We start from the raw sequence: 25,230 nt of genomic DNA, 5'->3' as shown, positions 1-25,230 counted from the left end.
TTTTCTTTTTTATTGCATTCACATACACATAATGTAAAATTTTCCATCTTAACCATTTTGAAGTATGCAATTCAGTAGTATGAAATGCATTCACCTTGTTGTACAGCCATCAGGACTGTCCATCCCCCTAACTCTTCATCTTGTAAATCTGAAGCTCTGCACTTATTAAACAGCTCCCTACTCTCCCCTGCCCCCAGCCCCTTTAAACCACCATTCTGCTTCCTGTCTCTATTAACTCCTTCACCTCATGTAAGTGGACTCACACAGTATTCATCTTTTTGTGATGGGCTTATTTCACCAAGCGTAATATCTTCGATTCATCCGTGTAGTAGCATATTGCAGAATAATTCCCTTCCTTTTTTAAGGCTGAATAATATTCGTTGTACATATATACTACCTTTTGGTAATTCATTCATTGGTTGGTAGACACTTGGGTTGCTTCCATATTTTGGCTATTAAGAAAAATGCCACTATGAACATGGGAGTACAAATATCTGTTCGAGATCCTGCTTTCAGTTCTTTTGGGGGAATGACCCAGAAATGGAATTGCTGGATCCTATGGTAGTTCTGTTTTTAATTTTTTAAGGAGCCTTCATACCATTTTCCACAATGGTTGCACCATTTTATATTCCCACCAACAAGCATTTTGGTTTCTCTACATCCTTGCCAGTACTTGTTTTCTGTTTATTTGTTTATAGTTGTTCTCCTAATGAATGTGAGGTGGGAAGATGGGAATTTGATTGGAAAAGGACTGTGTAGCTTTGTTCCCGAAGCCCTCTGGTTAGGTGTTTGGAGCCCTGGGGCGGACACCCTCCACTGCCCTGGAGATAGACCTGGCATTGACTTTCTGGTTTCCCTGGCAGTGCAGTGCCTGGACAGTGAGACTTTCTTCTTTATTTTTTTTATTTTTGGTTTGAAGAAGACAGCTGTTACTTTCTAATGCCCACAAGCAACATGCTGGTCTTGAGGCCCAAGGTGCCCAATCCTGACCAGTTAGGCTGGGGGAAATCCCTGCTCATCTTTTCCTACCCTCCCAGAGGATGCTCATCTCCGTCTACTGAGCTTGAGCTCTTTGGGCTGGGGGGCAATCAGGAGAACTTCCTATGCGCTCCATGGCAACCAGGTGGCTCAGTGAACTCCGAAGTTGCAGGTCTGTTCCATGAATGCCTGTCCCCAGGGGAAGGTAGGGAGTCAGCAGAGGCCAGGAACCCTCTTGCCTGGGATGCTGTGGGAAGGACCCAGGCCACCTTGGGTGGGTCCTGGTGACCAAGGTTACCTTCCAACCCTGAGGGCTTATGACATTCTCCACCCCTGGACGTTCTGAGGTGCCTGCTGATGTTGACCAAGCTGTCTGCATTTCCCCCTTGAACGATGACCGTGCAATCCCAGATGGGGACAGAAGCCGCAGGAGAGGGCAGGCTGCCCCCAGGCAAGAGCCATCAGGCATACCTCCATCTCTTCATGGCCAGGTGAGGATACATCTTAGCAAGCCCCTTGGAAGAAGAGCAGGCCATTTTGATGACCACTGCCTCTCTCTGCTGGGAGGGTAAAGCTGACATCATTGAACTGAGGGAAGCAAGGCAGTATCATGGACACTTCTAGAGGCTGTAGTCAGAGCTGTGGGCTAGCAAGTAACCTTCCTTCAACAGTGTCAGGGAAAGGGGTGAGGGTCTGGCATCCACCCCCAGCTGCCATCCTGGGGTCAGTGGCAGAGGGCCTGTGTTCTGCCAGATCAGCATGGTCAGTCCTTCCTAGCGTCCTCAAGAGTCCCAACATCATCCCACCTATTTGTTTATAAGGGGAGACGTCAAGGCACAGAGACGGCAGCTGACAGTGGTCGAGCATCTCCTCACTGGGTTCTGTGACACGCTGTGTGACATTGCTCCCTGCAGTGACCTGCCAGGCCCTGTCCCCAGCATACCAGCAAGAGGCAGGCCCAGAAACATTGGTCCTCAGCGAGAAGGGGCTGATACCACCTCAGCCCACATTTCTCACATTCAGGGGCCCTTCAGTGAGTGGCAGAGCTGGATAGGCCTGCCAGCCAGGGGCCTTTCGTGGGCACGTAGAGGCCGAGAAAGCAAACGCACACTTGGATTCTGCTGCTTGGCAGAAATGCCATGCCCTTGGGCTGCCTCAGCCCATTGGGGGCCCATGGACCCTTTGGGGATTTTTTGTTTGGGGTGGGGTTTTGTTTGTTTTTTTTAGGTGGAAGTCAAAGTATATGCACATATTCAATCAGTCACTCCTACTGATTGAATGCAAGTGAAATTGGCAGTTTTTACAAGGGAACTCAACAAGGGGCTCAGGAATGTTTGAAGACAAACAACCCTGCTTTATAACTTTGATACTGGCCATCACTTCATTCAGTGTATCTGGTCAATAGTTGTGCTCATGGAACAGAAATTGTAACTCTGAGTCAAGCTGTTATCTGAGCAACCACAAGTTCATTCACTTTTATGATTCACTGGTTACAGATGCTTTGATTGTTCCGGTCCCCCAGTGAGGCTCTGCAGCAGACAGAGCAGGATAAATGTTATGTCCCTATGGCTCAGCTTGGCTACAATTGCCGAGCTCTGGGTCCTGACTTAAATAGTGATAATGTTTGCTCACACCTGTCCTCTCTGCAGAGTTGGAGAGGGCAGGTATTTGGTGCCAGCCCAGTCTGTATGCTTCCTCCTGAGAGCCCTCCCAGGTTGGTTTATCAGTGGGCAGGCATAAGAACTGTACTGCCTGCCCTGCATGTTAGCTCAGATCCTTATGCAGAGGCCAGCCCCTGGCCCTCTGCTGGCTGGGCTCTAGGACAGTGGCCAGCCCTCTTGCCAGTGAAGGCATGGCCCCTGCCCAGAGAGGAAGACAGGGTCCTTTGTTGAGAGACCTGGCTGTCAACTCCCAGCTGGGAGCAGCCCACCCCTTCACAGCCAGGGTTTTGCACTCTGATCACCCTGGCTCCCTCAGAGTGGGGCTGGGGGTAAAGGGTGCTCCCCAAATTCTGCCCTGCCACTCTGTTCCAGCTCCTGCCCTTGTGGGCCTGGTGGCAGTTCTGTTCACCTGGGTCCCTCTGTCAACTTTCCCACCTTGTCATGCCCAGTTTGTTTTTATCTGCTCTGTCTGCCTCAGGTTTGTGTGGCTTGCTGCCTTCCCTGCCCTCTGCCCCTGCTCTGGCCCGAGTTGAAGTGGGAGGCCTTCCTTCTGGCTTGCTGCCTTCTTTTTCCAGTTGCCCTTCTCCTCCGGCTTTCTCTCTACCACGATCTCCCCACCGTCATGATCCCAGCTGGATTCACGTGCCCTTTCCAGAACTGGCATGTGCGCAAAGCAGGGTTATAAATAACCCTGGTCCTGGCCCTGCCCTTTGTTCTCTATCTTCTGCATTTCTTTCCCGCCCTCTCCAACAAGGCAGAGTTGGCTGACTTCTGAGCTGTCCCTGTCTGCCACCAGCCCCCAGCACCATTCTGGGGCTCAGGAGACGATTCCTGGTCCAAAAAGAGGTATCTGCACCCGTGTCTTCTCCCCAGCCTAGCACATTCCCCAGGCCAGACATTCCCCTGAGCTGGCCACACCCTTCAGAACAGGGAGAGCTGGAGCCGGCGCCTTCCTGCCTGCGCTTTTTTTCCTCCCAGCTTTCCAAATTGTGTGGGTGGGAATGAGACGCACTGCCACCCATGTGAGCACCAGCATCTCGTGCTGGGTGGGGCTCTACCACCACCACCCCAGCCCCCCCATGGGCGCTCACAGTAGCAAGATTGTTCCTCAGCACACAGCAGGGCTGGGTGGGTGACTGCTGGTGCCCAAGAAGCCTGCTGTGCCCTTCACCTTACCTCTTCCCTTGCTTGGGGCACAAATGGCACCTGGACATGATGGGAAGCGTGTTCAGGGTCATCTGAGAGCTACTTCTCCCAACGGGCTGCCACCATGCATGGTGACCTAAGTGGGCTGAGATGATAAGAGGGGTCAGCATCCCCTACCCCTGCACAACTGTGCACTGTGTGTCACAGACTTGCTGACTGTGGTGGCACTGGGGGCCCTGGAGCAGGCTAAGCTCACAGTTCTGGATCTTGGCACCTGCTTGTCAAACAGACCAGGGTTCCAGAAGAGCACTCAGAGCTTCACAAAGGTACAGCCAAAGCTAGGGCCCAACCAGGAGTTCTAGATCCATTCATTCGTTGGTTTGTTTGTTCATTGTCTTCATGGAGCACCTATTTGTTCCGGGCACTTTGCTGGCACAGGAAGTTTCAAGATCAGGCACAACATGTCCTAGAGATTTCTGCCTGTGAAGCCACTGCCCAGTGTGCCCTGGGTGGGGGAGGGGGTTCTGTGTGGAGTGGTACCTTACCCTGGAGCGATACTTAGCCATGATCTTGGCGGCTGCCTTGTATGTATGCATGAGTACACGCACATACTTGGGCATGCATGTACACACATATGCATGCACCGAGCTCATGCACACTTAGAGATTCCCAAAGCAAAGTGGTGGTTCAGGAAGACTTTTTGGATGGTCCCACAGTGGGCAGTTAGGATGTGATACAAGCCTCAGGGACCAGAAAGCAGAAGCAGGTGGGACATGGGGATCGGGCCTTCCTTCCCCAGTTTATACCCAGGCAGCTGATGCTCAGGGCAAGAGGGCAGTTGCCCGAGACTGGGGCTCATCAGGCAGGCCTGGCTCTGTAGCCCTGTCCCCCGACTCCTGGCCCTGGGTGCTTCCTGCTGGGCCAGCCATCTGTGTCACTGAATGCCTTCCTCCTGCCACTTCAGGAATTTGGAAAGGGAAGCATGGTTTGGGGGCACACAGTGGGGCCATACTGGGGAGGCCCTGATTCTAGGCTCTGTAGAGACACCGTGAGGCCTGAGCTGGCCTTAGGTCCTTCCTCAAACCCAGTGGTTCTCACCTAGGGGCAATTTGGCCCCAGAGGACTTGTGGCAACATCTTGCAAACATTTGTGGCTGTCTCAGCTGGGGGTAGGAGTGGGTGTTGCTACTGGCACCTGTGAGTAGAAACCAGAAATGCTGCCCAACACCCTATAGGGCCCCCCAGCATCCAAAACAGAATTCTTCAGCCCTAGATATCAGCAGTGCCGAGGACCAGGCGCCTGCCCCAGACCAGCAATCTCCCCTGAGTGGTTCAGGAAAGTGGACCGAAGGGGCAGCACTCTGGTTCTACACCCGAGGGCTACCACAGTGTGGTTGTCTCATGTTCACCCATAGGTGGAAAACCAGTGGCAGAATGGGCAGGGGTGTTGTCTCAGTTTCTGTGGACTACAGTGGACCTGTTGGCATAGGGCCAGGCAGAGGGAGCATGGGCAGGCAGTGGGCACAACCAACCTCTGACCCTGACTCCCTCACTAGTGGTCAGGTCACAGGCCCCCTCCAGGTGTGCAGAGCATAGCCCCCTGTGCTGCCCAGACACCCAGCTGGCCCATGGGGGAAGTGGCCAGGAAGTCATACAGCAGTTTTTATACCTTTGGCATCAATATTTTCTATTAGTTTACTGGGCAGCTGTAACAAAGTCCCACAGACCGGGGCATCTTGCCCCAACCGCCCAGTTCCACGCTGCCCATTTCTCAATGTCATGACAAAGGGTGGCTCTTGGTTTTGCTGGATGACCCCTCCAGAATTTTCAGTGACCATGAGCAAGTGGCCGACTGGCCGAGGCTCCAGTGCCTCCCTTTATTTCTACATGGAGCCTTCTCCAGAGGCTTGTCCTTAGGTTGAGAAACAGGTCTTCCTCTCTGAGAGTGGCCACATAGGGCATCGTCCCCCAGGTCTGACCTCTGTCTGTTTCTCCTGCAGAATGAGCTGGACTTGGAAAAGGGCTTGGAGATGAGGAAGTGGGTGCTGTCTGGAATCCTGGCTAGCGAGGAGACTTACCTGAGCCACCTGGAGGCGCTGCTGCTGGTGAGGAGCGGGGAGGGCCTGAGCTGGGCCGGGGCGCGCTGCTCACGGGCCCCAGGTCAGCCATCAGAAGGCAGCCCCCCTTGCCTGGAGTCACTGAGACATCGGTAGGCGGGCCAGAAATTTCCCCTCTGTAGAAGTTGGGCTTCCCCGTGGGGCAGTGGACACTAACATAGGACAGGTGCCAAACCAAGCTGGCTTTACATTTTTATTTTTAATGGAATTTAAAAATAAAAACACACATGTCACTTAACCATGACTTTCTGTGGTCACACCATGCACCTGAGAAAGGGCAAGCCCTCTCATGTGTGCCACTCCACCTGTCACCCGTGTCACTTCACCTGTGCCCTCTTCCAGCCCATGAAGCCTTTGAAGGCTGCTGCCACCACCTCTCAGCCAGTGCTGACAAGCCAGCAGATTGAGACCATCTTCTTCAAAGTGCCTGAGCTCTATGAGATCCACAAGGAGTTCTATGACGGGCTCTTCCCCCGAGTACAGCAGTGGAGCCACCAGCAGCGAGTGGGTGACCTCTTCCAGAAACTGGTGAGTGACTCGGAACAGGTGCACGGCAGCCTCCCAGGAGCTTGCAGCTCTACAGGGATCAAGCCTCTCCCTTGACCTGCAGGCATGTGTTGCCAAGGGCTCTGGGACACCGAACCCTTATTTTAAGGCTCCACACTCAACGTGGGACTTGAACTCATGACCCTGAGATCAAGAGTCACATGCTGTACCAACTGAGCCAGCCAGGCGCCCTTGGAGAATTTTTTTTTTTTTAAGTGGTGTGGGGAGGGGAGATGTCACTAAAAATCAAGGTAGTGGGAAAAGTACCCCTGGAGCCTGAAGGAGGGCCCTGGTAGAGAGAGGTGGGGAAAACCCACCTTAGCTCCTACCAGCAGCTGTTTTCAGAAACAACAGGCATATTTAATGCTGACTTTGACAGGGACACCTTCATGCCTTATAGAAATCAAGACTGGTTCTTATGGATAGACTAGAGAAATGCGGGGCAGGGTGGTTTGTAACTGCGGAGTGTGGACTGAGGCATAGCCTCTCAGTGAGAGGCAGTCTGGCTCCTGAGTAGCAGCGTATAAGGGGGCCCATCTCACCTTAGCTGAGGCAGGCCCTATGAGGCAGGTCCTGTCCTCACCACTGAGGGGGTGAGAAGCCTGAGGAACTGCGGGTCACTTGCTGGGACTGTAATCCTGGTTTGTCTCCAAAAGGAGGGCCTTTGCTGCTGCCTTCAGGGGTCATAAAACTGAAGGATAGCTGGTGCTGGATGACAAAATAAGAATTTCTGAAAGGGCTTGATGAGCCCATACTGACAAGGAATCCTTATGGCAGAGGTGGCTGTGGGTTCAGGCTGTGGCCGTTCAGGTCCCAGAGGCAGAAGCACCCTATCAGGACAGAAGGGGCCCACCGTGAAAGCAGGTCAAGGGCCTCTGCAGCCCTTTGCTGACCACAGGACCCAAGAAGAGCCAAGGATATGGCTTCTAAAACATCAGTGGAACCAATAAAACCTAGCAATCAGATGAAAGATGCTGTGGCAGGCCCCTTGGCACTGGCCAGGCCACATCTGGGACAGGGATTGGCTCGAAGTGCATATTTAACCAAGACCTGGGTCAAGTAAAACTTGTCCAAAAGGAAGAAACAGTTAAGGGACTCGGGAGGAAGGAGAAAACCCGAGAGCTTTTGGATCGACATCTGTCTTCCAATATACAAAGTTCCAACGTGTGTGGAAAGGAGTCCCCACCTCTTTTGCAGTTCTAAAGTGTGCAACCAGTCAGTCCCTTTCAAAGGAGGCCGTGGGAGAAGGGAGTCTGAGTAGAGGAGTTTAGCAGCTGTCCTGGGCCTGCCACTGAAGGCAGGTGCCAGGCAGGACCCTGTGATAGAGGTTCTACTTCTGAGGATTCCTAATCCCAAAACCAGATTATCCACGCGCCCCATGGACATGCTTTTTTCCTGGAGCCTTCCTGCTCCCAAGGGAAACCAATCCTCCAGGGGTAGAGGTGGCCCAAGGTCACAGGCCCCTTCCAAGTACTCAGAGCATAGCCCTCTGGGCTGCCCAGACCCAGTCCTTGCCTTGGCTTGCACCTGGGCTTGAGTGATCCACTCCAAGGTGTAGCCTTCCTATTGGTGGTCCTCTCTACACTGCCCTGGGCTGCAGCTACCTTGGACTCCAGGCCGGAATGAAGATACAAGAAACACATGAAAAAATGCCTTTTTGTTCAGATTCCTGTCACATGAGACCCCTTTCTCCATAGCCAAAAAGCAGGAGACTGTATTGGTGCAGCACCCCCAGCTCTGAAACCCACCCTCACCCCATTTCTCCCTGTGTGAAGTGTCAGCAGGTTCTAACCTAGTAGATTTGGCTCAGCCTGCAGCCCTCGTTAGAATGGGAGAATTGTCTTGTTGAGAAGAAACTGCAACAGCGCTCTTCCCTGAATAACATTCCAACATCACTCAGAAAATTATCTTTCAAATGTTCATAGTTCGACGAACGCCAGAATTTGGAAAATTTCTTCTGGTTTCCCTGGTGTCCTTGAGCTACCTTTGTGGGTCAGATGTTGCAGCAGGACTGAGAGGGAGCTGCAGTGGGAAGTCATGCCCCGGAACCAAGTAGAGAGTGTTCGTGTGTGCCACCCAGCTAGGAGCTGGGGCTCTGCTGTTCCTTTCTGACCAGCACAAGTGCGGTTGGCCCCACAGATGGCGGGGGGGGGGGTCACCCCATCAGGCTCCCTAGCTGGGAGAGTCTTAGGACCAGGGGAGCCCGCATTGCTATGCCCCAGTTACGACACCTCCCCTGCCCAGGGGTTTATGAGCTGTGTCTGGTAGTTCAGAAAGCCTGGATCCCTTCCTACAGGAACGTACAGGTTAACTGCAATTGCTCAGGGGTTTGTTTCTGTCCGAAATGTTGTCAAGCTATGTTTTTGCTTTTCTGATCCTTTCAAACTTCCAGAAAAGTTGCAGAAATAGTACAAGAATTCCCATGTGCCAGATACACCAGTTGTGACATTTTGTCAAATTTGTTTTATCTTTTTCTCTATCATTTTTATAAACATGTGTGCACATATGCACACACACACACGTGCTAAATAATTTGAAAATAACTTGCAGATATATCTGCCCTTTTACCCCTAAATACTTCATTGTGTACTTGCTAAAAACAAAGACAAACTCCTTCCATAACCCGTAGTACAGTGATCGAATTCGGGGACTTTCATATTGGTGTGGTACTGTTATTTAATATGCAATCCATATGCAAATTTCTCCTGTTGGCCATCATGTTCTTTTTTTTTTTTTTAATTTTTTTTTTTCCCAACATTTATTTTTGGGACAGAGAGAGACAGAGCATGAACGGGGGAGGGGCAGAGAGAGAGGGAGACACAGAATCGGAAACAGGCTCCAGGCTCTGAGCCATCAGCCCAGAGCCCGACGCGGGGCTCGAACTCACGGACCGCGAGATTGTGACCTGGCTGAAGTCGGACGCTTAACCGACTGCGCCACCCAGGCGCCCCTGGCCATCATGTTCTTGATAGCCACTTTCATTCCCTGATTCAGGATCCAATCCGAGGTTACAAAATGGACTTGCTTTTCACATCTCTTTAGTTTTCTTCAAACTGTACCAGTTCCTTGGCCTTTGCTTATCTTCCACGGCCTTGACATTTTTGAATGGTACAGGCCATGTTGTGTTTGTCTGATGTTTCCTCAGGAATAGATTCAAGTTTCATGCTTCCAGCCAAAACGAAACAAAACAAGCCACAGCAGTGATGCCGTGTCCTCCTCAGTGCCTCATATCAGGAGGCACGTGATCTCTATTTATCCCATTATTGGTATAGCTTCATTTTAGATTAGCTAAAAAGATTAGACTGTTTGGGCACTTCTCAAATGCCACATGGGAGATGGGAGTTCCATAGGGAAAGGGAGAAGAAGTAATGGAAGGGATTCTTCTCTCTCGGACCTTGTATCAGTTTGCTAGGGCTGCCACAGTCTGCACAGCTTGAACAACAGAAATGGATTTCCTCATAGTTCTGGAGGCTGGGGTTCCGAGATCAGGTGCCAGCAAGGTTGGTCTCCTTGAGGCCTCTCTCCTCAGCTTGCAGATGACCACCTTCTCCCTGTGTCTTCACAGGTGTCCCTCTGTGGGTCTGTGTCCTTTATCTCTTCCGAGAACAGCAGTCCTACTAGATTAGGACCCACACTAACAACCTCATTTTAACCTATCTCTTCTTATGCCCTCTAAGTACACATTCTGAGGTGCTGGGAGTTAGGGTTTCAACATAGGAATTTTGAAGTGATGCATTTCAACAGTAACATCCCCTCTGGGCTCCTCACCAAATTATCTAAAGCAGCCCCATAGCTTTCAACCTCTGCTCTGTTCTCAGCTCTTTGGTATATTACGTGTTTGTTGATTAATTTATCATGTATCTTTCCTGCTACTGGCCTCGCTGTGTCCGAGTGATTTGTGGCTGTGGTGACAGTGCCTAAAGCAAGTCTTTGTTGGGGGAGGCGCTCAGTGACCGGTGACGGAGACAGAGAAGGAGATGCTCTGGGTCTGACTGTCGTACCTATTGGTATTTGAGAATGCAGTGACTTGTCAGGGTGATCAGTGCAGCAGGGGCCCGGCAGGGCCTCCGTGCAGCCCCCACAGGGAGCGGAGCCAGAGACCAGACAGTGCCAAGGGCGGCTGGCTTACCCAGCATCTGGGCTTGTCATCTGAAGAAACATAAAATTCAATATAAATGCAAATGCATATAGAAATAAAATTTAGGTTCAGCACAGAACAAACACCAGGATCAGCTAAAGCTTTAGGCTTCCAGCTGGTCGGCTGCCGTGGGAAGGCCTGGCCAGCCGGTCACCAGGGTCCTCCATTACCCTCCCAGGCCTGGCTTTGCTGGTACAAGATGGGGGCTGGTTTCCCCTTGGCTGCCTCTGAAGGTGACCTAGGGCCCACATGTGCATACATACACGTGTGTGCTCACACACACACACACACACACTTGCCCTTGGAAGCTGTCTCTCAGTTGAGTATCTGACCAGAAGGTTAAGTAAAGAGACCCTCTGTTAATGCCTTTGGTTTGACACAAGACAAATAAAATGCCTCTCGCCTTGCAGCTGGCAGCCAGCAGGTCTCCTGCACGCCAGGTGTGGTATATAATACCTGGACCCCCCTTACCAGGTTTGGGCTGGGCTCATGTCTGGACAGTGGGAGCCCGTCTTCTCCAAGGGCAGCTAGATTGCGTGTTCCGAATGTGTTTGAAGGGATCAGACATGAGCGGAGCACTGTGGCTACCATAGGCCAGGGGGGCGACCTCCTTGTCCACTAGAGTCTCCTGCAGCCAGCACGAAAAGGTGACACTCCATCCCACTATGTATGTAGACTCTTGTCCGCGTTCACTGACAGCCTCAAATTTTAGCTACTGCCGGTGGCACTATTAAAATGAGTGAGGTGGGAGGAACAAGCAGCTGTGGAAGGAAACCGTTACCTGCCTGGGGCAGTGAGTCACTTCTCAGCATGTCACTTGGGAAGAGGGAAGCATGCACAGTGCGTGGGGAGTGGGGGGAAGCAGGTGGGATGCGATAGCGGGAAAGAGCTGAGGTATCTGCAGCTCTGCGCTGCCTGCTGCACCTGGGATTTCTCCAGAGCTGTGCACGAAAGCCCATTTCTCAGAAAGATGGGGAGCCGCAGCACCTGTCCTGCACCTGTCCCACACTCTCTTCCTTCCTTCCTACAGGCCAGCCAGCTGGGTGTGTACCGGGCCTTTGTAGATAACTACGGAGTTGCCATGGAAACGGCTGAGAAGTGCTGTCAGGCCAACGCTCAGTTTGCAGAAATCTCTGAGGTACTCGTGACACTGTTCAGACAGGTGCACCCCTCCACCTCCCACGGGTAGGATGTGGGCTGGCCGTTGGTACACCATGACCCGGGAGAACTGGGTGCACCAAACCAAGTTCTGGTGGTAAATCTCAGCTCTGTTTCCAGATGTTTCTGGGTTGGCTGTGTCAGCCTTGTGTGGGGGACTCTGTTGTGAACAGATAGGAGGAGCAGCTCCATGAGTTCCCTGCCTCTCTAGGGTCCAGGACTCAATTCTGGGGCTCTGCCAAGTCCCCCAGACAGATGCTGTCTTGTACCACCTGTGTGCAGTAAGGAGTGTCTGTAGTTCTGTCTCATGAGCAGAGGTCTGGCCATGCGAGTCCCGAGGCCAACTATGCACCTTGTCACTAGAGAGCAGGTGGGGAGGTGTGTTTTGCTCCGTTCCTCTTGTAGCCTGCTGGTGACCTTGCTCACCAGGGAAGCTGAGCCCTAGCACAGGGGCGTGGAGCTGCTATAGCTGCTCTCTCTAGACCCACGTGGGCAGAAAGCTCCAGGCTGGAGCTCCAGGAGGACTGAAACCTCAAGCCCCCAGTATTAGCATGAGGGGCCTCAAAAGACTTTCTCAGATACACAGGACAAGTGGCCTGTTGGGGCTGGTGGCCATGCCTGGACCAGGACCTGCAGCGCCTGCCTCCCTGGGTTCCCGGCGGGGGTTTTCCCCACCCTTCCACATCCTGTTTCTACCCTCTGCATTGGGGTGACATTTCCTCTTTCTGGGCCTGTCATCACTTGTGATGCCTCCAGCTCCTCAGAGCTCTGACTTGCCTTCCCTCCACCAAACAAGGATTCTAGATGGAAAGACTCCAAGGGAGAAATTAGCATAAGAAAGATAAATGGAAACTAGAAATAGGGAGTGAGTGGGGTCTCCCTTGCTGAGAGACAATCATACCCTATCATACCTGGCTTTGTTCCGGGGGCTTTGTGCCATTTTGTAATTTATCATGAGAGGTGGCATGTTGTGGGTGCTGATCGTCCCTCATGGTGGTAATGGGTGCCATGCTGTTCCTCCAGAGCCCGTGGGGCCATCCACTCCCTGCCTGGTGCTGCTGGTAACAGGCTGCATGCACCCAGGGTTCCAGGCTGGCTCCAGATGTCCCTCCCTGTCATTTAGACCGTATCTTTCTTTAGGTCATTCACTTAGCAACCCCCCACCCCCACCCCTGACAGCTGCAATGTTGGCACAGAATCCTGAGTGACCTTGACAAATTAGAGACCTAATCCTTTAAGAGCAGGCTCTAGTTAAATGGAGCCAAGTTCAAGTCCACCCAGACAGGCTTCTAGAAGAGGAGGGAGGAAGCAATGATGGGACACCAACCCAGGGTCACGTGGTCCCACTGACCATGCACAAGTGGGAATCTGAGCTGAGGCAGGGATGCCGGGAGGGCGACAGCATCTTGGGGCCAGCCGAAAGCTTGTACTTTGGAGGCATCATCCACTTTGGTTCTCCACCTATATTTTTTAAAGAGACTCAGAGAGATTGGAACCACCCAGACAGAGCAAAATGGAGCCAAAGGAAACAGAAGCAGCAGGCTGTGTAGAGGTTCACTCTGGGGGTCCGAACTCAGACGTGGGGAGTGGATGGTCACCTCCAGGAGAGGGAGCTGTGGAGCCGTGGTCCCTCATCTCCCAGTCCTGAAAATGAGCCAGGGCAGTTTCCAGTTAGGCCAGAGCTGCCTAAGCTGGGATTCATGGAATGCCAGCTCCCACATGATGGAGTTCTGGGAAAAGGGCCTCTGGAATCAAGTTAAGTATGAGAACTGGGGGATTAAGCCAAATCATAAGTTTCCTTGAGACAGGATTTCTGGAGCTCTCTCTGCATGCTAATGTGCATGGGACTGTCCAGGGGCATGTGGTGTGAAGGCTGCCTCCCAGGCCCACGTGAGCATGGACCCTGATTTTTACAGAGGCTCAGGTTCAGCTCTCACATGCCCTCATACCCCCCACACCCCTTTGGAACTGCTGAGGCAGATGTTCGGAGGAATAATCACTGTGAGGGCCATTAAACTCTCAAGAGAGGTTCCAAAGAGCATTGTGGAGTTTGGTCCCAAGGAGCTTAAGATACCATCATTTTTAGTCTTGAGAAGTTTACCGCAGTGCAAGAGGTTGGGAGAGCCATGTCTGAGTCCCTTCCTGTTCCCATGCTGTTTTTGTTGTTGTTCAGCAGCCTAGTAATGGGATTAACCATAGCTTCTTTCCAGAGATGATTTCAGGTACCCAGGCATCTTATATCCTGGCTTTTCTAGGTACCTTGGACCAAATCAGTGAATCCTTTGATGCAGTTGTGTGAAAGCATGACCTACCCACTGAAAAGCTCTGCTCTCCTCCTGGGGATCATAGCACCTCTTTGTTAGCAGCTACAGGCATACCTTGCTTTAGTGCACTTTGCAGATCCTGTGTTTTTTACATATTGAAGGTTTGTGGCATCCCTGTATTGAGCAAATCTGTCAGTGCCACCTTCCCAACAGCATTTGCTCACTGTGTCAAATTTTGGTAATTCTCAGGCTATTTCAAGCTTGTGCAATATTATTATATTTCTTTTTTTTTTTTCAAAAAATTTTTTTTCAACGTTTTTTATTTATTTTTGGGACAGAGAGAGACAGAGCATGAACAGGGGAGGGGCAGAGAGAGAGGGAGACACAGAATCGGAAACAGGCTCCAGGCTCCGAGCCATCAGCCCAGAGCCCGACGCGGGGCTCGAACTCACAGACCGCGAGATCGTGACCTGGCTGAAGTCGGACGCTTAACCGACTGCGCCACCCAGGCGCCCCTCAAAAATTTTTTTTTGTTTATTTATTTTTGAGAGAGACAGAGACAGAATGCAAGTGTAGGAGGGTAGAGAGAGAGGGAGACACAGAATCCGAAGCAGGCTCCAGGCTCCGAACTGTCAGCACAGAGCTCCACGCAGGGCTCGAACTCACGAGCTGTGAGACCATGACCTGAGCTGAAGTTGTACAGTCAACCGACTGAGCCACCCAGGCGCCCCTTTTTATTATATTTCTTATGATGATCTGTGATCATTGATTATGATTGCTGAAAGCTTAGTTGATGGTTAACATTCTTTAGCAATAAAGCATTTTTTAATGAAGGTATATACATTGCTTATAGACATGATGCTGTCGATCACTTAATAGACTACAATGTACTGGTAAACATAATTTTTATATGCACTGGAAAACAAAAAAAAAATTCATTGGGCTTGCTTTTTTGCGATTTTTGCTTTATTGCAGTGGTCCAGAACCATACCCGCAGCACCCCGAGGTATGCCGGTATATTTGCAAAGTCAGGAGAGGGTGGGGAGGAGGTGGAATCCAGTGTTAGTCTCAGTGGTGGTGGGCCTGCCCTGGCCATTTCTAAAGGTGACTGCCCTTCACACTTCCCAGCCCCCTTGCCCACTGTTTAACTTCTCTGAGAAAACAGTTCTATGCATTTAGGGAGGGCGCTGCGATTTGCCTTGTTTTTATAGGATTCCTTATGTCACAGGCTCTTGAGCAGGGGTGATCTTTGTCCCAAGCGACAACTTAGCAATGCCTGGGGATTTTTGATTGTCATAGCAGGAGGAAGGTGTGCTGCTATATCAATAGATAGAGGCCAGGAATGCTGCTCGGTGGCCTGAGGTGCACAAGACAGGCCCCCACAGTAAGAGAATTTCTGTCCCCAAGTATCAACAGTTCCAGATGAACCTACAGCACCTAGGGCATGCCTTGTGTTCTGCCCATCCTGTATTTCATGCTATGGTCCAGGATGCCCCATAAGGCTTGCCTCAACTAAGATTTTTTGCAGTGAGTGAAGGGTGAGTTTTCTTGCCAAAGGTTTCTGACCACAGAACGTCCTGCCACATCAAAGCCACGTCAGTTGTCCTGTGTGAAAATGTGCTTTTCTCTTTGCAGAACCTGAGAGCCAGAAGCAACAAGGATGCCAAGGATCAGACGACCAAGAACTCTTTGGAAAGTGAGTTCTCTATGCCGAGGCCTCTTCGTGCTCCCTGTGGGGCAGCTGCTGCGAGAGGATAAGGCATTGGCTGCAAAAACAAACATGGCACCCAGTTGGGTCAGCCTCTGGCTCCTTTGCTGTTCCTGACTTCCAATACTGAGAGCAGGGATGTGGAAAAAGTGGCATTGGATATGGCAGGGTGGGGAAGGACACAGGCAGGACCAGCTTGCCACCAACAGTAGCAACCAGGAAGAATGGGAGGGTTTTGCAAACGCCCACCAATCAGGCACTGCTGGGCGTTTAAAATGTCATCATGTTCTCCCCAGCAACCCTGTGAGGAAAATTTTGTTTTCCCTTTTTTCAGATGACAAAACAGATTTAGAATGAAAGTAACCCATATGGAACACAGGTCCTAAGTGGCCAGGCAGGGATAAAGCCAGAGTCATCAGGCTCCCAGGCCTGTGTGTTCAGCCTCCTCCTTCACTCTGGGCAAAGAGCAGGGGATCAGAACTGATAAGTCACTTCTCAGTTGTGGTTGTTAGGACAGCATGAATAGTTACAGAGAACAGCAGCCATGGCTCTGGTACCAGACCTTCACCATGCTCTGAGTCTCAGTTTCTCATCTGTAAAACGGGAATAAATAACAATGCGTGTCTTATGGTAGTCGTGGGAATCACATGAGGAAATGTACCTGACTTGTGTCAGAACACATCTAAGCATCCATGCCCGTGATGGGCTGGGCTTGACATCGTCATGGAGAAGTGGGGGCTGCCAAGGCTGGCCAGGGTTTCTGTGCTGCTGGAGTCCAGCTGTCTGAAAACACTTGAAAGCCAAGAGCTATGTTGGCAGCTGAGTTAGTTTCTGCCAGCCTCAGAATCAGGCCTCCAAACTGCGCCGAGATGGACATCACTAGCAGTGTGCCAGTCTGCTTCTGGGGGACCCACCAGGCCAGAGAGCAGGAGTCCCACCAGGGTTGGCATCCTTGCCAGCCCATCTGTAGCCGAGTGCAGGTGGCCTCCCCAACTCCAGAGGGAGGAGCATCAACTTGGGTTCTGACCAGTAGCTCTGGACTCAGCTTTAATGTTACGGACCAAAATCTCAAAGCCATGTGCCTGGACTTCTAGGTGCTTGGGGTTTGTTTGCCCTTGTCACTGGGGATGGGTAGTTCCCAGGGGATGTGGAGGTTGGGCTGGGCTGCTCCCTAAGCCCAAGCACTTACAGCAAGGACAGGCAGGCGGGTGGTCTGGTGCTGCTTTCTCCATGCCTGGCCACCTCTCACCTGCCCTGCCCATCTCTCTGCAGCCCTGCTCTACAAGCCTGTGGACCGGGTGACGCGCAGCACGCTGGTTCTGCATGTGAGTCACTCCACCCGGGACCTTCTCACCCTGGGGTTCTTGGCTTCTGTTGTTCTGGGCCTGACACTGATGTTTGTCAGTGCTGCCCAGCCATTCCCCCTTTTCCTGCCACATACCTTTGTTGAATATGCAGAAATGAGGGGCTCATGGCAGGGAAGAAAGCAGGTTCTGGAGCTGTCCTGGGTGCTCTCGTAGGAGGCAGTGCAGGGAGGGAGTGCCCTGTCCCACATAGGAAGGGCCTCTTGGTCCCAGTGCATGAAATGAGCCTCCAAGGTAGATGGGGTGAGGACACAGACAGCAGGTGCATTCCAGGCCCGTGAGGATGACCACGGCCTTGCAACCTGGGGAGAGGGAGCATGGGGAGAGCACACTTCAGTGGGGCTGCTCCTAAAGGCAGTGGGGGAAACAAAAATGGCCCCTAATCCTACTGCCCAGGTGGCCCTTTTCATTTATGTTTAGAGCAAGTTGTACATGCGTGTTTTTTTTTTTTTTTTAATTCACAATCAAGTCACAAAAGTGTGTGAGGTTTCCTTTCCTGTTTCTTCCCCACAAAGGAGCCAGCACCACAGGGAATCTTTTATGCACATGCCAACATACCTGAACATTTTTTTTGTAATTACACAGAAGGCATCATGCTATACATATCGTTCCACACTGTGCTTTTTTTTTTTCCTCTTAATATGATATGGTAGATATTGTCCTACTTCAGCCCAAACAGCTCTGCCTGTAGTATTTAAGCCATGTAGCATTCTGTCGAGTGCACATTTCATAATACCTCACTCTCCTCCAGTTAAGAGGGAGATGAAAGGCGTGGTTTGGGAGGCTCTGGCAGGTGACCCAATGGAGTGTCAGAGACCTTTATTCTGTCCCCTCGCTGAGCTGAGCATCCTGATAGGGAGAAGACAGAGCCACCCTGGGGGGTGGTGTGGGGGTTCTGGGACCACTGACACCAGAACCTTCCTCCAGACTTGTTTCACCTCTGCAGGGGGGTTCTCACCAAGGGGGATTTGAGAGCTAAGTTCTCCAGGGCAGAGTTTGTTTCTCTGAACCAGGGTGCTGTTGACCTTGAGCACAAATTATACACGTTCCTGGTGAAGGAGTCAACATTTCCCTCTCGATTCTTTTTTTTTTTTTAATTTTATTTAAATCCAAGTTAGTTAACATATAGTGTAATAATGGTTTCAGGAGTAGAATTCAGTGATTCATCACTTACATATAACACCCACTGCTCATCCCAACAAGTGCCCTCCTTAGTGCCCATCACCCATTTAGACCATGCTCCCACCCAACTCCCCTCCAGCAACCCTTATAGTTTGTTCTCTGTATTTAAGAGTCTCTTATGGTTTGCCTGCCTCTCTGTTTTTATCTTATTTGAGAGGTTCAGTCTCTAAAGGGGGAGGAGCCAGGAAGGCCAGGTGCTTTTCTCCTGAGCTTACACAGACAAGTGGTCCTAGAGGAGACTGATTCTGCCCCCTAGGGGCATGTCGGAGACATTGTCGCTTGTCACAGCTGCAAAGGAAGAGGAGTGCTAGCTAGCATCTCGTGGGTAGAGGCCAGGGATGGGGAGCTGACATCCTACAGTGCACAGGACAGCCCCCACCACAAGGAATGATCCAACCCAGAGTGTTAGGGCCGAAGATGGAGAATCCTGCCCTAGCTCCTGAGAGTGGAAACGCTTGTTGGCAGCGTGCACACAGCATGGGCTTATGGGAGCACCGTCTAGGTTTAGGACCTGCTTGTGGGGTGATACTCGTGCAAGCACTACCCGCATAGCCCTAGCCTGTCTAGAGGTGGTGGTGACGCTTGGCAAGCTGGTGGCCCTGGGTCTGCCCAGTGTGTGTCTACAGTTTGCACACAGTGGTGGGGCCTGGGCTGTGCTGTCTCTGATTTGAGTCCTCTCTTCGCCCAACACCCGACACAGGACTTGCTGAAGCACACGCCCTCCAGCCACCCAGACCACCCTCTGCTGCAGGATGCCCTACGTATCTCACAGAACTTCTTGTCCAGCATCAACGAGGAGATCACGCCCCGCCGCCAGTCCATGACTGTGAAGAAGGGAGAGGTGAGCGGGACCGGAGATGGTCTGGGTTTGCTAGCCCGCCCCACCAGGCAGGGGGAATTCAGGGCACCTTTCTCGTCTTTGGCAGACTGTGCCTGTCATTCAGCCTAACACAGAAAATGTGTTACCTTTGAGGGTCTTTGACGCTGGCAGGGTAAAAATCCCATGTGTGGGGAGTCAGGGTGGAGTTAACAGGGCTGCACGCCTCACTTGGCCACCTCTTCTTCCATCGTGGCAGGTTGTATCCACAGCACCCCTTCTTTTCCTCACACCCTTGTCAGCTCATGGTCTGACTGGTGAGAAGGAGGATGTCATTTTGTCTGCCTGGAACTACATGGTTCCTTCTCAGTGTTCTTTCATTAAAAAACAGTCCCAGGTTTTCCCTGCTATCCAAAGGTAGAGTGTTACTGTGAAATCTTTTGTAAACTGGAGCGCCTAGGTGGCTCAGTCGGTTGAGCATCCAACTCTTGATTTCAGCTCAGGTCATGATCTCACAATTATGGGTTCAAGCCCTGCATTGGGCTCTGTGCTGACAGGATTTTCTCTCTCTCTCTCTCTCTCTCTCTCTCTCTCTCTCTCTCTCTCTCTCTCTCTCTCTCCCCCTCTCTCCCTCTCTCCCTCTCTCCCTCTCTCCCTCTCTCCCTCTCTCCCTCTCTCCCTCTCTCCCTCTCTCCCTCTCTCCCTCTCTCCCTCTCTCCCTCTCCCTCTCCCTCTCCCTCTCCCTCTCCCTCTCCCTCTCCCTCTCTCTGACCCTCCCCTGCTCACGTTCTCTCTCTACCTCAAAATAAATAAGTAAACTTAACAAAAAAATCGTTTGTAAACTGAAATGGTGTAAAATGAAGAAGCCATTACCATTTGTAAAAGCGAAAATCTTCGGATTTATTTTTGTTACTGAAAACAGATACTAACATAGGTCTTTGGTAAAAGTAAAGTGGTATAACACAGACTTGGTAGCTAGCACAGGAAATCCGTATGATCAGATTTAAGGAATTAAAAGGAAAAAAGAAAGGGAGATACATGCAGTTTATAGGCCTGACTTGTCTTCAGCTAAGAGGATTCTCCTACGTCCTCCTCCTCCCTCCTTGCCTAACAGAGACCCCTGGTCTTTATCTCCCTGCACATCATTGATAAGAGGATATAGAACAGAGGGGCTAAGAATGCATGGACCCAGCCTGCCCCAGTGGCCTCTGACCTTTCTGGGAGGGGCCCAGTGAGATGCTAGGCAGGTGCCATCCTGGGCGGGCAGCACTTAGTGAGAGAGCAGAGTTGTATAAATCTGGAGGCCGGCGCCCCACACAAGCATGAGCATCTATTATCAGAAGTAGCACCATGGCAAGGGAAGCTGACCTGCCTCTGGGGTCTTATGCAGGGACAGGAGCCATACAGCCCAGGCAGGACATGGCTGGCAGTGAACCTGACTGTAGTTGCCACTGAAAGCCACTTCTTCCTTCCAGTTCACGTGCTAGGTGCTCGGCACTGAGGCCTGACCCTCCCATCTCAGGGTTTCTTCTCCTCCTGCCTGGGCTGATGGGCAGGCCACTCTCAGATCTGTCTTCCCCACTCCTCTTTGGGAAGTGGTACCTAAGTGCTGAGCAGAAAGCTCCCATGTGCCCAGAGTCTCATCAGGCTTGACCATGAGTGACAGGCTTGGTGGGATTTCTCCTGGTGGACCTGGGCCAGGAAGGACCAAGGAGGAGAGAGGTATCCCCTCCAGTCCACCCTCTGTGCTTGACCAGAGCCTGGAGCCAGGCCGACATAGAGATCCAATGCCAGCATCGCTGTGAACTCACTACCACGCAGCCTGGACGATGCTTGCTCCTCCTCTCTGGGCCTGTCCTTCCTTTTTACAGCAGGATGGGAATGCGGGCCCACCTTGCCTGGGCACCCAAAGAGGCACAGTTTATGGAAAGAGCCCTGCCAGCCAACATACAGAAGCAGTCTCTGAGCTCATAGAAGGCAGAAGTGGGTCCCCAGCACCTCCTAAGACCTCCACACCCAGCTGTCCAATGGCCAGAACCTGGGGGTTCAGATCTCATTTCCTGAAGCAACAACGGGGCCCTGCCCCTGGTTCACTCCTGCCCCAAGTTTAGGGACCCCGAAGGAGTGCCAAGCTCTGGCCTCCCTAACTGGATGTGGGATTTGCTTCTGCCCAGTCCACTTATACTGAGTGCGTTTGTGCCCAGCTCCTAGGACACCTGCTCTGTCTCCTTTGCCGACTGTTCTTTTATGAGAGCACTGTCCTCCTGGGAAGCAAACGTGTGAGTCCTTTTTCCTCTCAGCTTTTCTTAGGATGCTGAGTCTGACCTCAGCCCCCCTATCCTGCTGTTCAGGATCCCTGGAGAGAAATCCCTTCTTGCTCTTCGGATCTGTGGAGGCAGCTGCCCTAGGGAATTGAGAAAATTGGGAGTTGGCAGCCCTGCCCTTGTTCCCACATCTGTTATCACAGGCTTCCTTCGTGCGGACCCACGGTCAGGGTCTCAGGACCACCAGACAGGAAATATGTAGGGGCTGGGCACTTCATGAGGACAAGGGCTTTTATCTGTACCCACCCTCTCCCCCATCAGCATCTGGCCCTGTTGGCTTTGATGATACTTGCTCAGTGGGAGGGATCACCTGGGTACCTCAGCTGCGAGAGAGGAGAGAAGCAAATGCTCTCTGAAACGCCGTGAGTCTGACTCGCACGCACCTCCTCTCCCTCCCACGCATGGTAAGGGTGGTGGTGGCCAGCCCAGTATGACAGCAGGTGCCCACACTCATGCTCCCCACCCCCACCGTTCCGGGAGCAGACATCACTATTCAGTCGGGCACTTACACTCTGAGCTGACTGCAGCCTGAGTGTCCTCCTCAGTGTATCCTCTCGGGCTGCCCAACCCAGCTTACAGTCCCCAGTGTGGTAGAAAGGATGCTACTTGGATAAGCATCAGACATGAAGAGGAGAGAAGGATGAGGATGGCAGTAGTGTGTGGTAAGTCCTAATTTTTCATCTCAAGGAATCAGTGTGCAAATCGACAAATTGAATAAATCAAGTCAGTGAATCAAGGATCAGAGGTATGAGCATACCTTCCAAAATTATAAAATCGCCAGAATTAAATAGGGAAAGAGAGTAACTGGGAAGTATAATTGGGAGTAAGAAATAAATGGAGGAAACTTGCTATTCATAAAATGCTATTATTTGATTTATTCTCATTTGGTTATAGTTCTTTAATAAAAAAATATTTTAAAGCTTAAAAAAAAAGGATGTTATAAGGGTAGTCTCCCAACCTGGGTTTAGTCCTGCCCACTACTTACCAGTGGTATTGATTTGGGAAGTCCCTATTTCTTTGCTGAGTGTCCATATTCTCTGAGGACAGTGACTCAGGGCCTGTGGCCCCTCCCTAGGGTTTTGTGAGGCAGAAAGGATCTCATGACCTCTGAGGGACTGTCTAAAAGCAGGGGGTGATGATTTCCCCACATGGACACTGTCCATATTGTAGATGTGGGGAGAGCACCCTCTACATCACCAGTCAGGAGGGAATCTGCAGGTCCCAGGAGGGGTGGGAGCTGCGGGCTACTTCCTCTTAGAACTTGCAGCTGGGGAGTACCTGAGATTTGGAAATACCTGTTGTTTTTTTTTTCCTGTGTTCCTGTCTCTAAATTTGGTATATGACATTGAATATCAAGTTTCCAAAAGAAGAGAGGAAGTGGGCTTCTGAGTTCTCTTCATGACTCTGTGAAGTCAGGAGGTATTTTCCAGGTGAGGACACTGCAGCTCAGAAAGGTTGAAGAAATTGGCCACAGTCACACAGCCACTAAGTAGCTAACCCAGGATGTGAGGCCAAATGTGCCCTGGCACCTGTGTTCATCACAGGTGTGTTATGATTTATCGTCACCTCCCACTCTCCCCTGACACTCCTTTGAACCAATGTCCACCCCTCCTCTGGTCCATGTATGAAGAGCTACCTGGGCATAGGTGGTCACAAGGAGAAGAATGTGCCCTTTTGGTTCAGCATGCTACTAGCGTCTTAAGCACTGAGTGGAGCCCCTTCCCCTGCTTCTCCTGCTGGGAACATGTCGGTGAATAGGGGTTGGGGGGGGGGGTCTCTGTTTCTAGCTCTCTCAGCAGTTTCTGGGGAGAGGAGAGGTACCTCCATTGGCTTGGGTGTTTGGAGGTATTCCCACAGTCACTGCTGGTCCCCTGGGAAGTGGCCTGTCTCCATCTGCTCAACCTGAGTAAGTCAGGGCATTGTGGAGATGCCCCAGTGTGAGCCCTGAGCAGAGCCAACAGCCCCAGGCCCTGCTATGGCTTCTATGATCTCATCATCCTTTTCAGCCAGTCCCCACAGCTCCAGGGCTGTGTTCTTTGAGGAAGAGTGACTTTGGGCAGCATTACAGGTGTCTCCTTGACACTAAACTGTGGCTGGAACATGCTGTCACCAGCCTGCATGCTCTCACCCCTGGCACCCCAGGGGCTGTGAGTAGCAAGCATATCCCAGGAGGATACCCTTCTCAGGCTCCCAGGAACCAGTCAGGACCAAGGGATCCTGCTGGCACTTTTCTTCCCAGGCCTGGGTCCTGTGGACTAGCGGGTGGGTGCTCATTTATTTAGCTGAATTAACTTTACACTGCCAAGTGATTTCCTCCATGTGGCTGCCTGCCTGTTCTCAGCGCTGCACCCTGTGCTGCCCGGCATCCCCAACTCAGGCTGGGACACAAATGGGATGATTCCGTGTGGGTGTTTTGTTTCCCAACAGCCAGCCACTTCTTGGAACCATTCTCTACCCAGATTCCCAAATGCCCCTCATGGAAGAAGGCAGGTGGGCAGGCCGAATAGGAGCCGCTGAGGAAATGTCACTGGTGCAGGCTGAGGACGAGAGGTGGTGAGGCTCAGGCAGAGGAGAAGAGAGGGCTCTTGCTTGAGGATTAGAGAATTGGAGACTGCAGACCCTGTTGGCAGAGTTTGCAAGAGATGCTGTGGGAAGGGGGTGGGGGTGAAGACAGCATAGGGATTGGGGTTCCAGTGCCATCAGACATGGCATGTGACCTCAGCAATACCACTCACCTCTGAGCAACAGCTTGCTCAGCTGTGGGATTGGGGTGAGCCTAGACCATGTGCTGTCCACAGTTTCAAAGGATGTCCACAACATAGGAGCCCCATAAGGGCAAAGCCAGTGCTCCATGTCTGGGTCTTTTCTCAACCCTTCATAAATATTTGTAAATGGAACTTGGATTGTCCAGGCCCAGGTTTGGATTCTTCTAGGAACTTGGGCATGTTACTTACCTCTCTGAGCCTTTCCTTCTCCAACAAGTGGTGGAGCTGGAATCTGCTGCCTGGGACAGTCCTGCCAAGTGAAAGGAGATGTTTTATGAAGCGCTCTCTGCACAGGTCCCAGCACCCAACAAGTGCTCAATGAACATTACTGCTGTGAATCAGCAGTGTGCTTCCCAGGCTCACCCCGCTCTCCACCCAGCAGGTTCCTGTCCTTTCCGGGCTGTGTCATGCTCTGATTTCATCCTCCCCGATCAGTTGTCTTATGAGGTGTCTCTCCAGGGCATGGGAAACAAGAGGCTTTCTCAGGGACCAGGGAGTGGAGGCGTGTTCTGCAGGGAGGTACTGAGAGCCCTCGAACAGGTGTGAGGGCAGGAGGGTCAGGCAGGACCCTCAGCACACACTCAGCTGCCGGGTATGTTGTTTTGGGGACACTTTTTCTTCCATCTTCTGAACTTCCACACCCCACTGAGTTACCCCACAGCCAGGGCTGCTCTGATGGGCAATGTCAGCTGGGTCGCTGGCATGTAGCCAGCTATCCCCAGGTTCAGGTCTTGCTCTGGGGGCATGGGAATGGAAGTTCGGGCCCCTGGCCTCCTCCAGGGCCAAACATGCTAAATCCGGCTCTGCTTGGAGCCAAGCCAGGCATCCTCAGCCAGCAACTGATGCCTCATTGGTCCTTGCCTTGACCATCTTCCTTCTTCTCTCTGCCCCCACCTGTGCCCTCCTTGGCAATCCTTCTTGGTCTCACCTGGCAAGGCCCTACAGGTTTATCACTAAACTCCAGTTCCTGTACCTGAGGAAACTTCCCAGTACCCCCTCCATGGAACCTTGGGCTCTAGCTTCTTCATGTGTCTGAGTCTGCTCAGCTGCTGTGACAAAATAC

At 51.7% G+C, this 25,230-nt stretch overlaps 1 protein-coding gene across 4 annotated transcripts in view; it reads left to right on the top strand.

Moving 5' to 3' along the window:
* BCR (BCR activator of RhoGEF and GTPase) overlaps positions 1-25,230 on the top strand; it is a 128,764-nt gene that overhangs the window by 67,664 nt on the left and 35,870 nt on the right. For 3 of the 4 annotated variants that reach the window (XM_003994832.6, XM_006938625.5, XM_019814712.3), the window contains exons 3-8: positions 5,785-5,889; positions 6,244-6,429; positions 11,616-11,723; positions 15,643-15,703; positions 16,988-17,040; positions 18,962-19,102. In XM_003994832.6, coding sequence (XP_003994881.2) covers positions 5,785-5,889; positions 6,244-6,429; positions 11,616-11,723; positions 15,643-15,703; positions 16,988-17,040; positions 18,962-19,102 — 654 coding nt within the window. Of the gene's footprint in view, positions 1-1,389; positions 1,470-5,784; positions 5,890-6,243; positions 6,430-11,615; positions 11,724-15,642; positions 15,704-16,987; positions 17,041-18,961; positions 19,103-25,230 lie in introns of all 4 variants that reach the window. The other variant, XM_045042107.1, reaches the window with a different exon arrangement.

Source organism: Felis catus, chromosome D3, assembly GCF_018350175.1.
Source record: "Felis catus isolate Fca126 chromosome D3, F.catus_Fca126_mat1.0, whole genome shotgun sequence".
In the NCBI taxonomy this organism is placed as follows: Eukaryota; Metazoa; Chordata; class Mammalia; order Carnivora; family Felidae; genus Felis; species Felis catus.
Note: the sequence above shows the minus strand (reverse complement) of the source record. Positions and strands in the feature narration are given on the sequence as shown.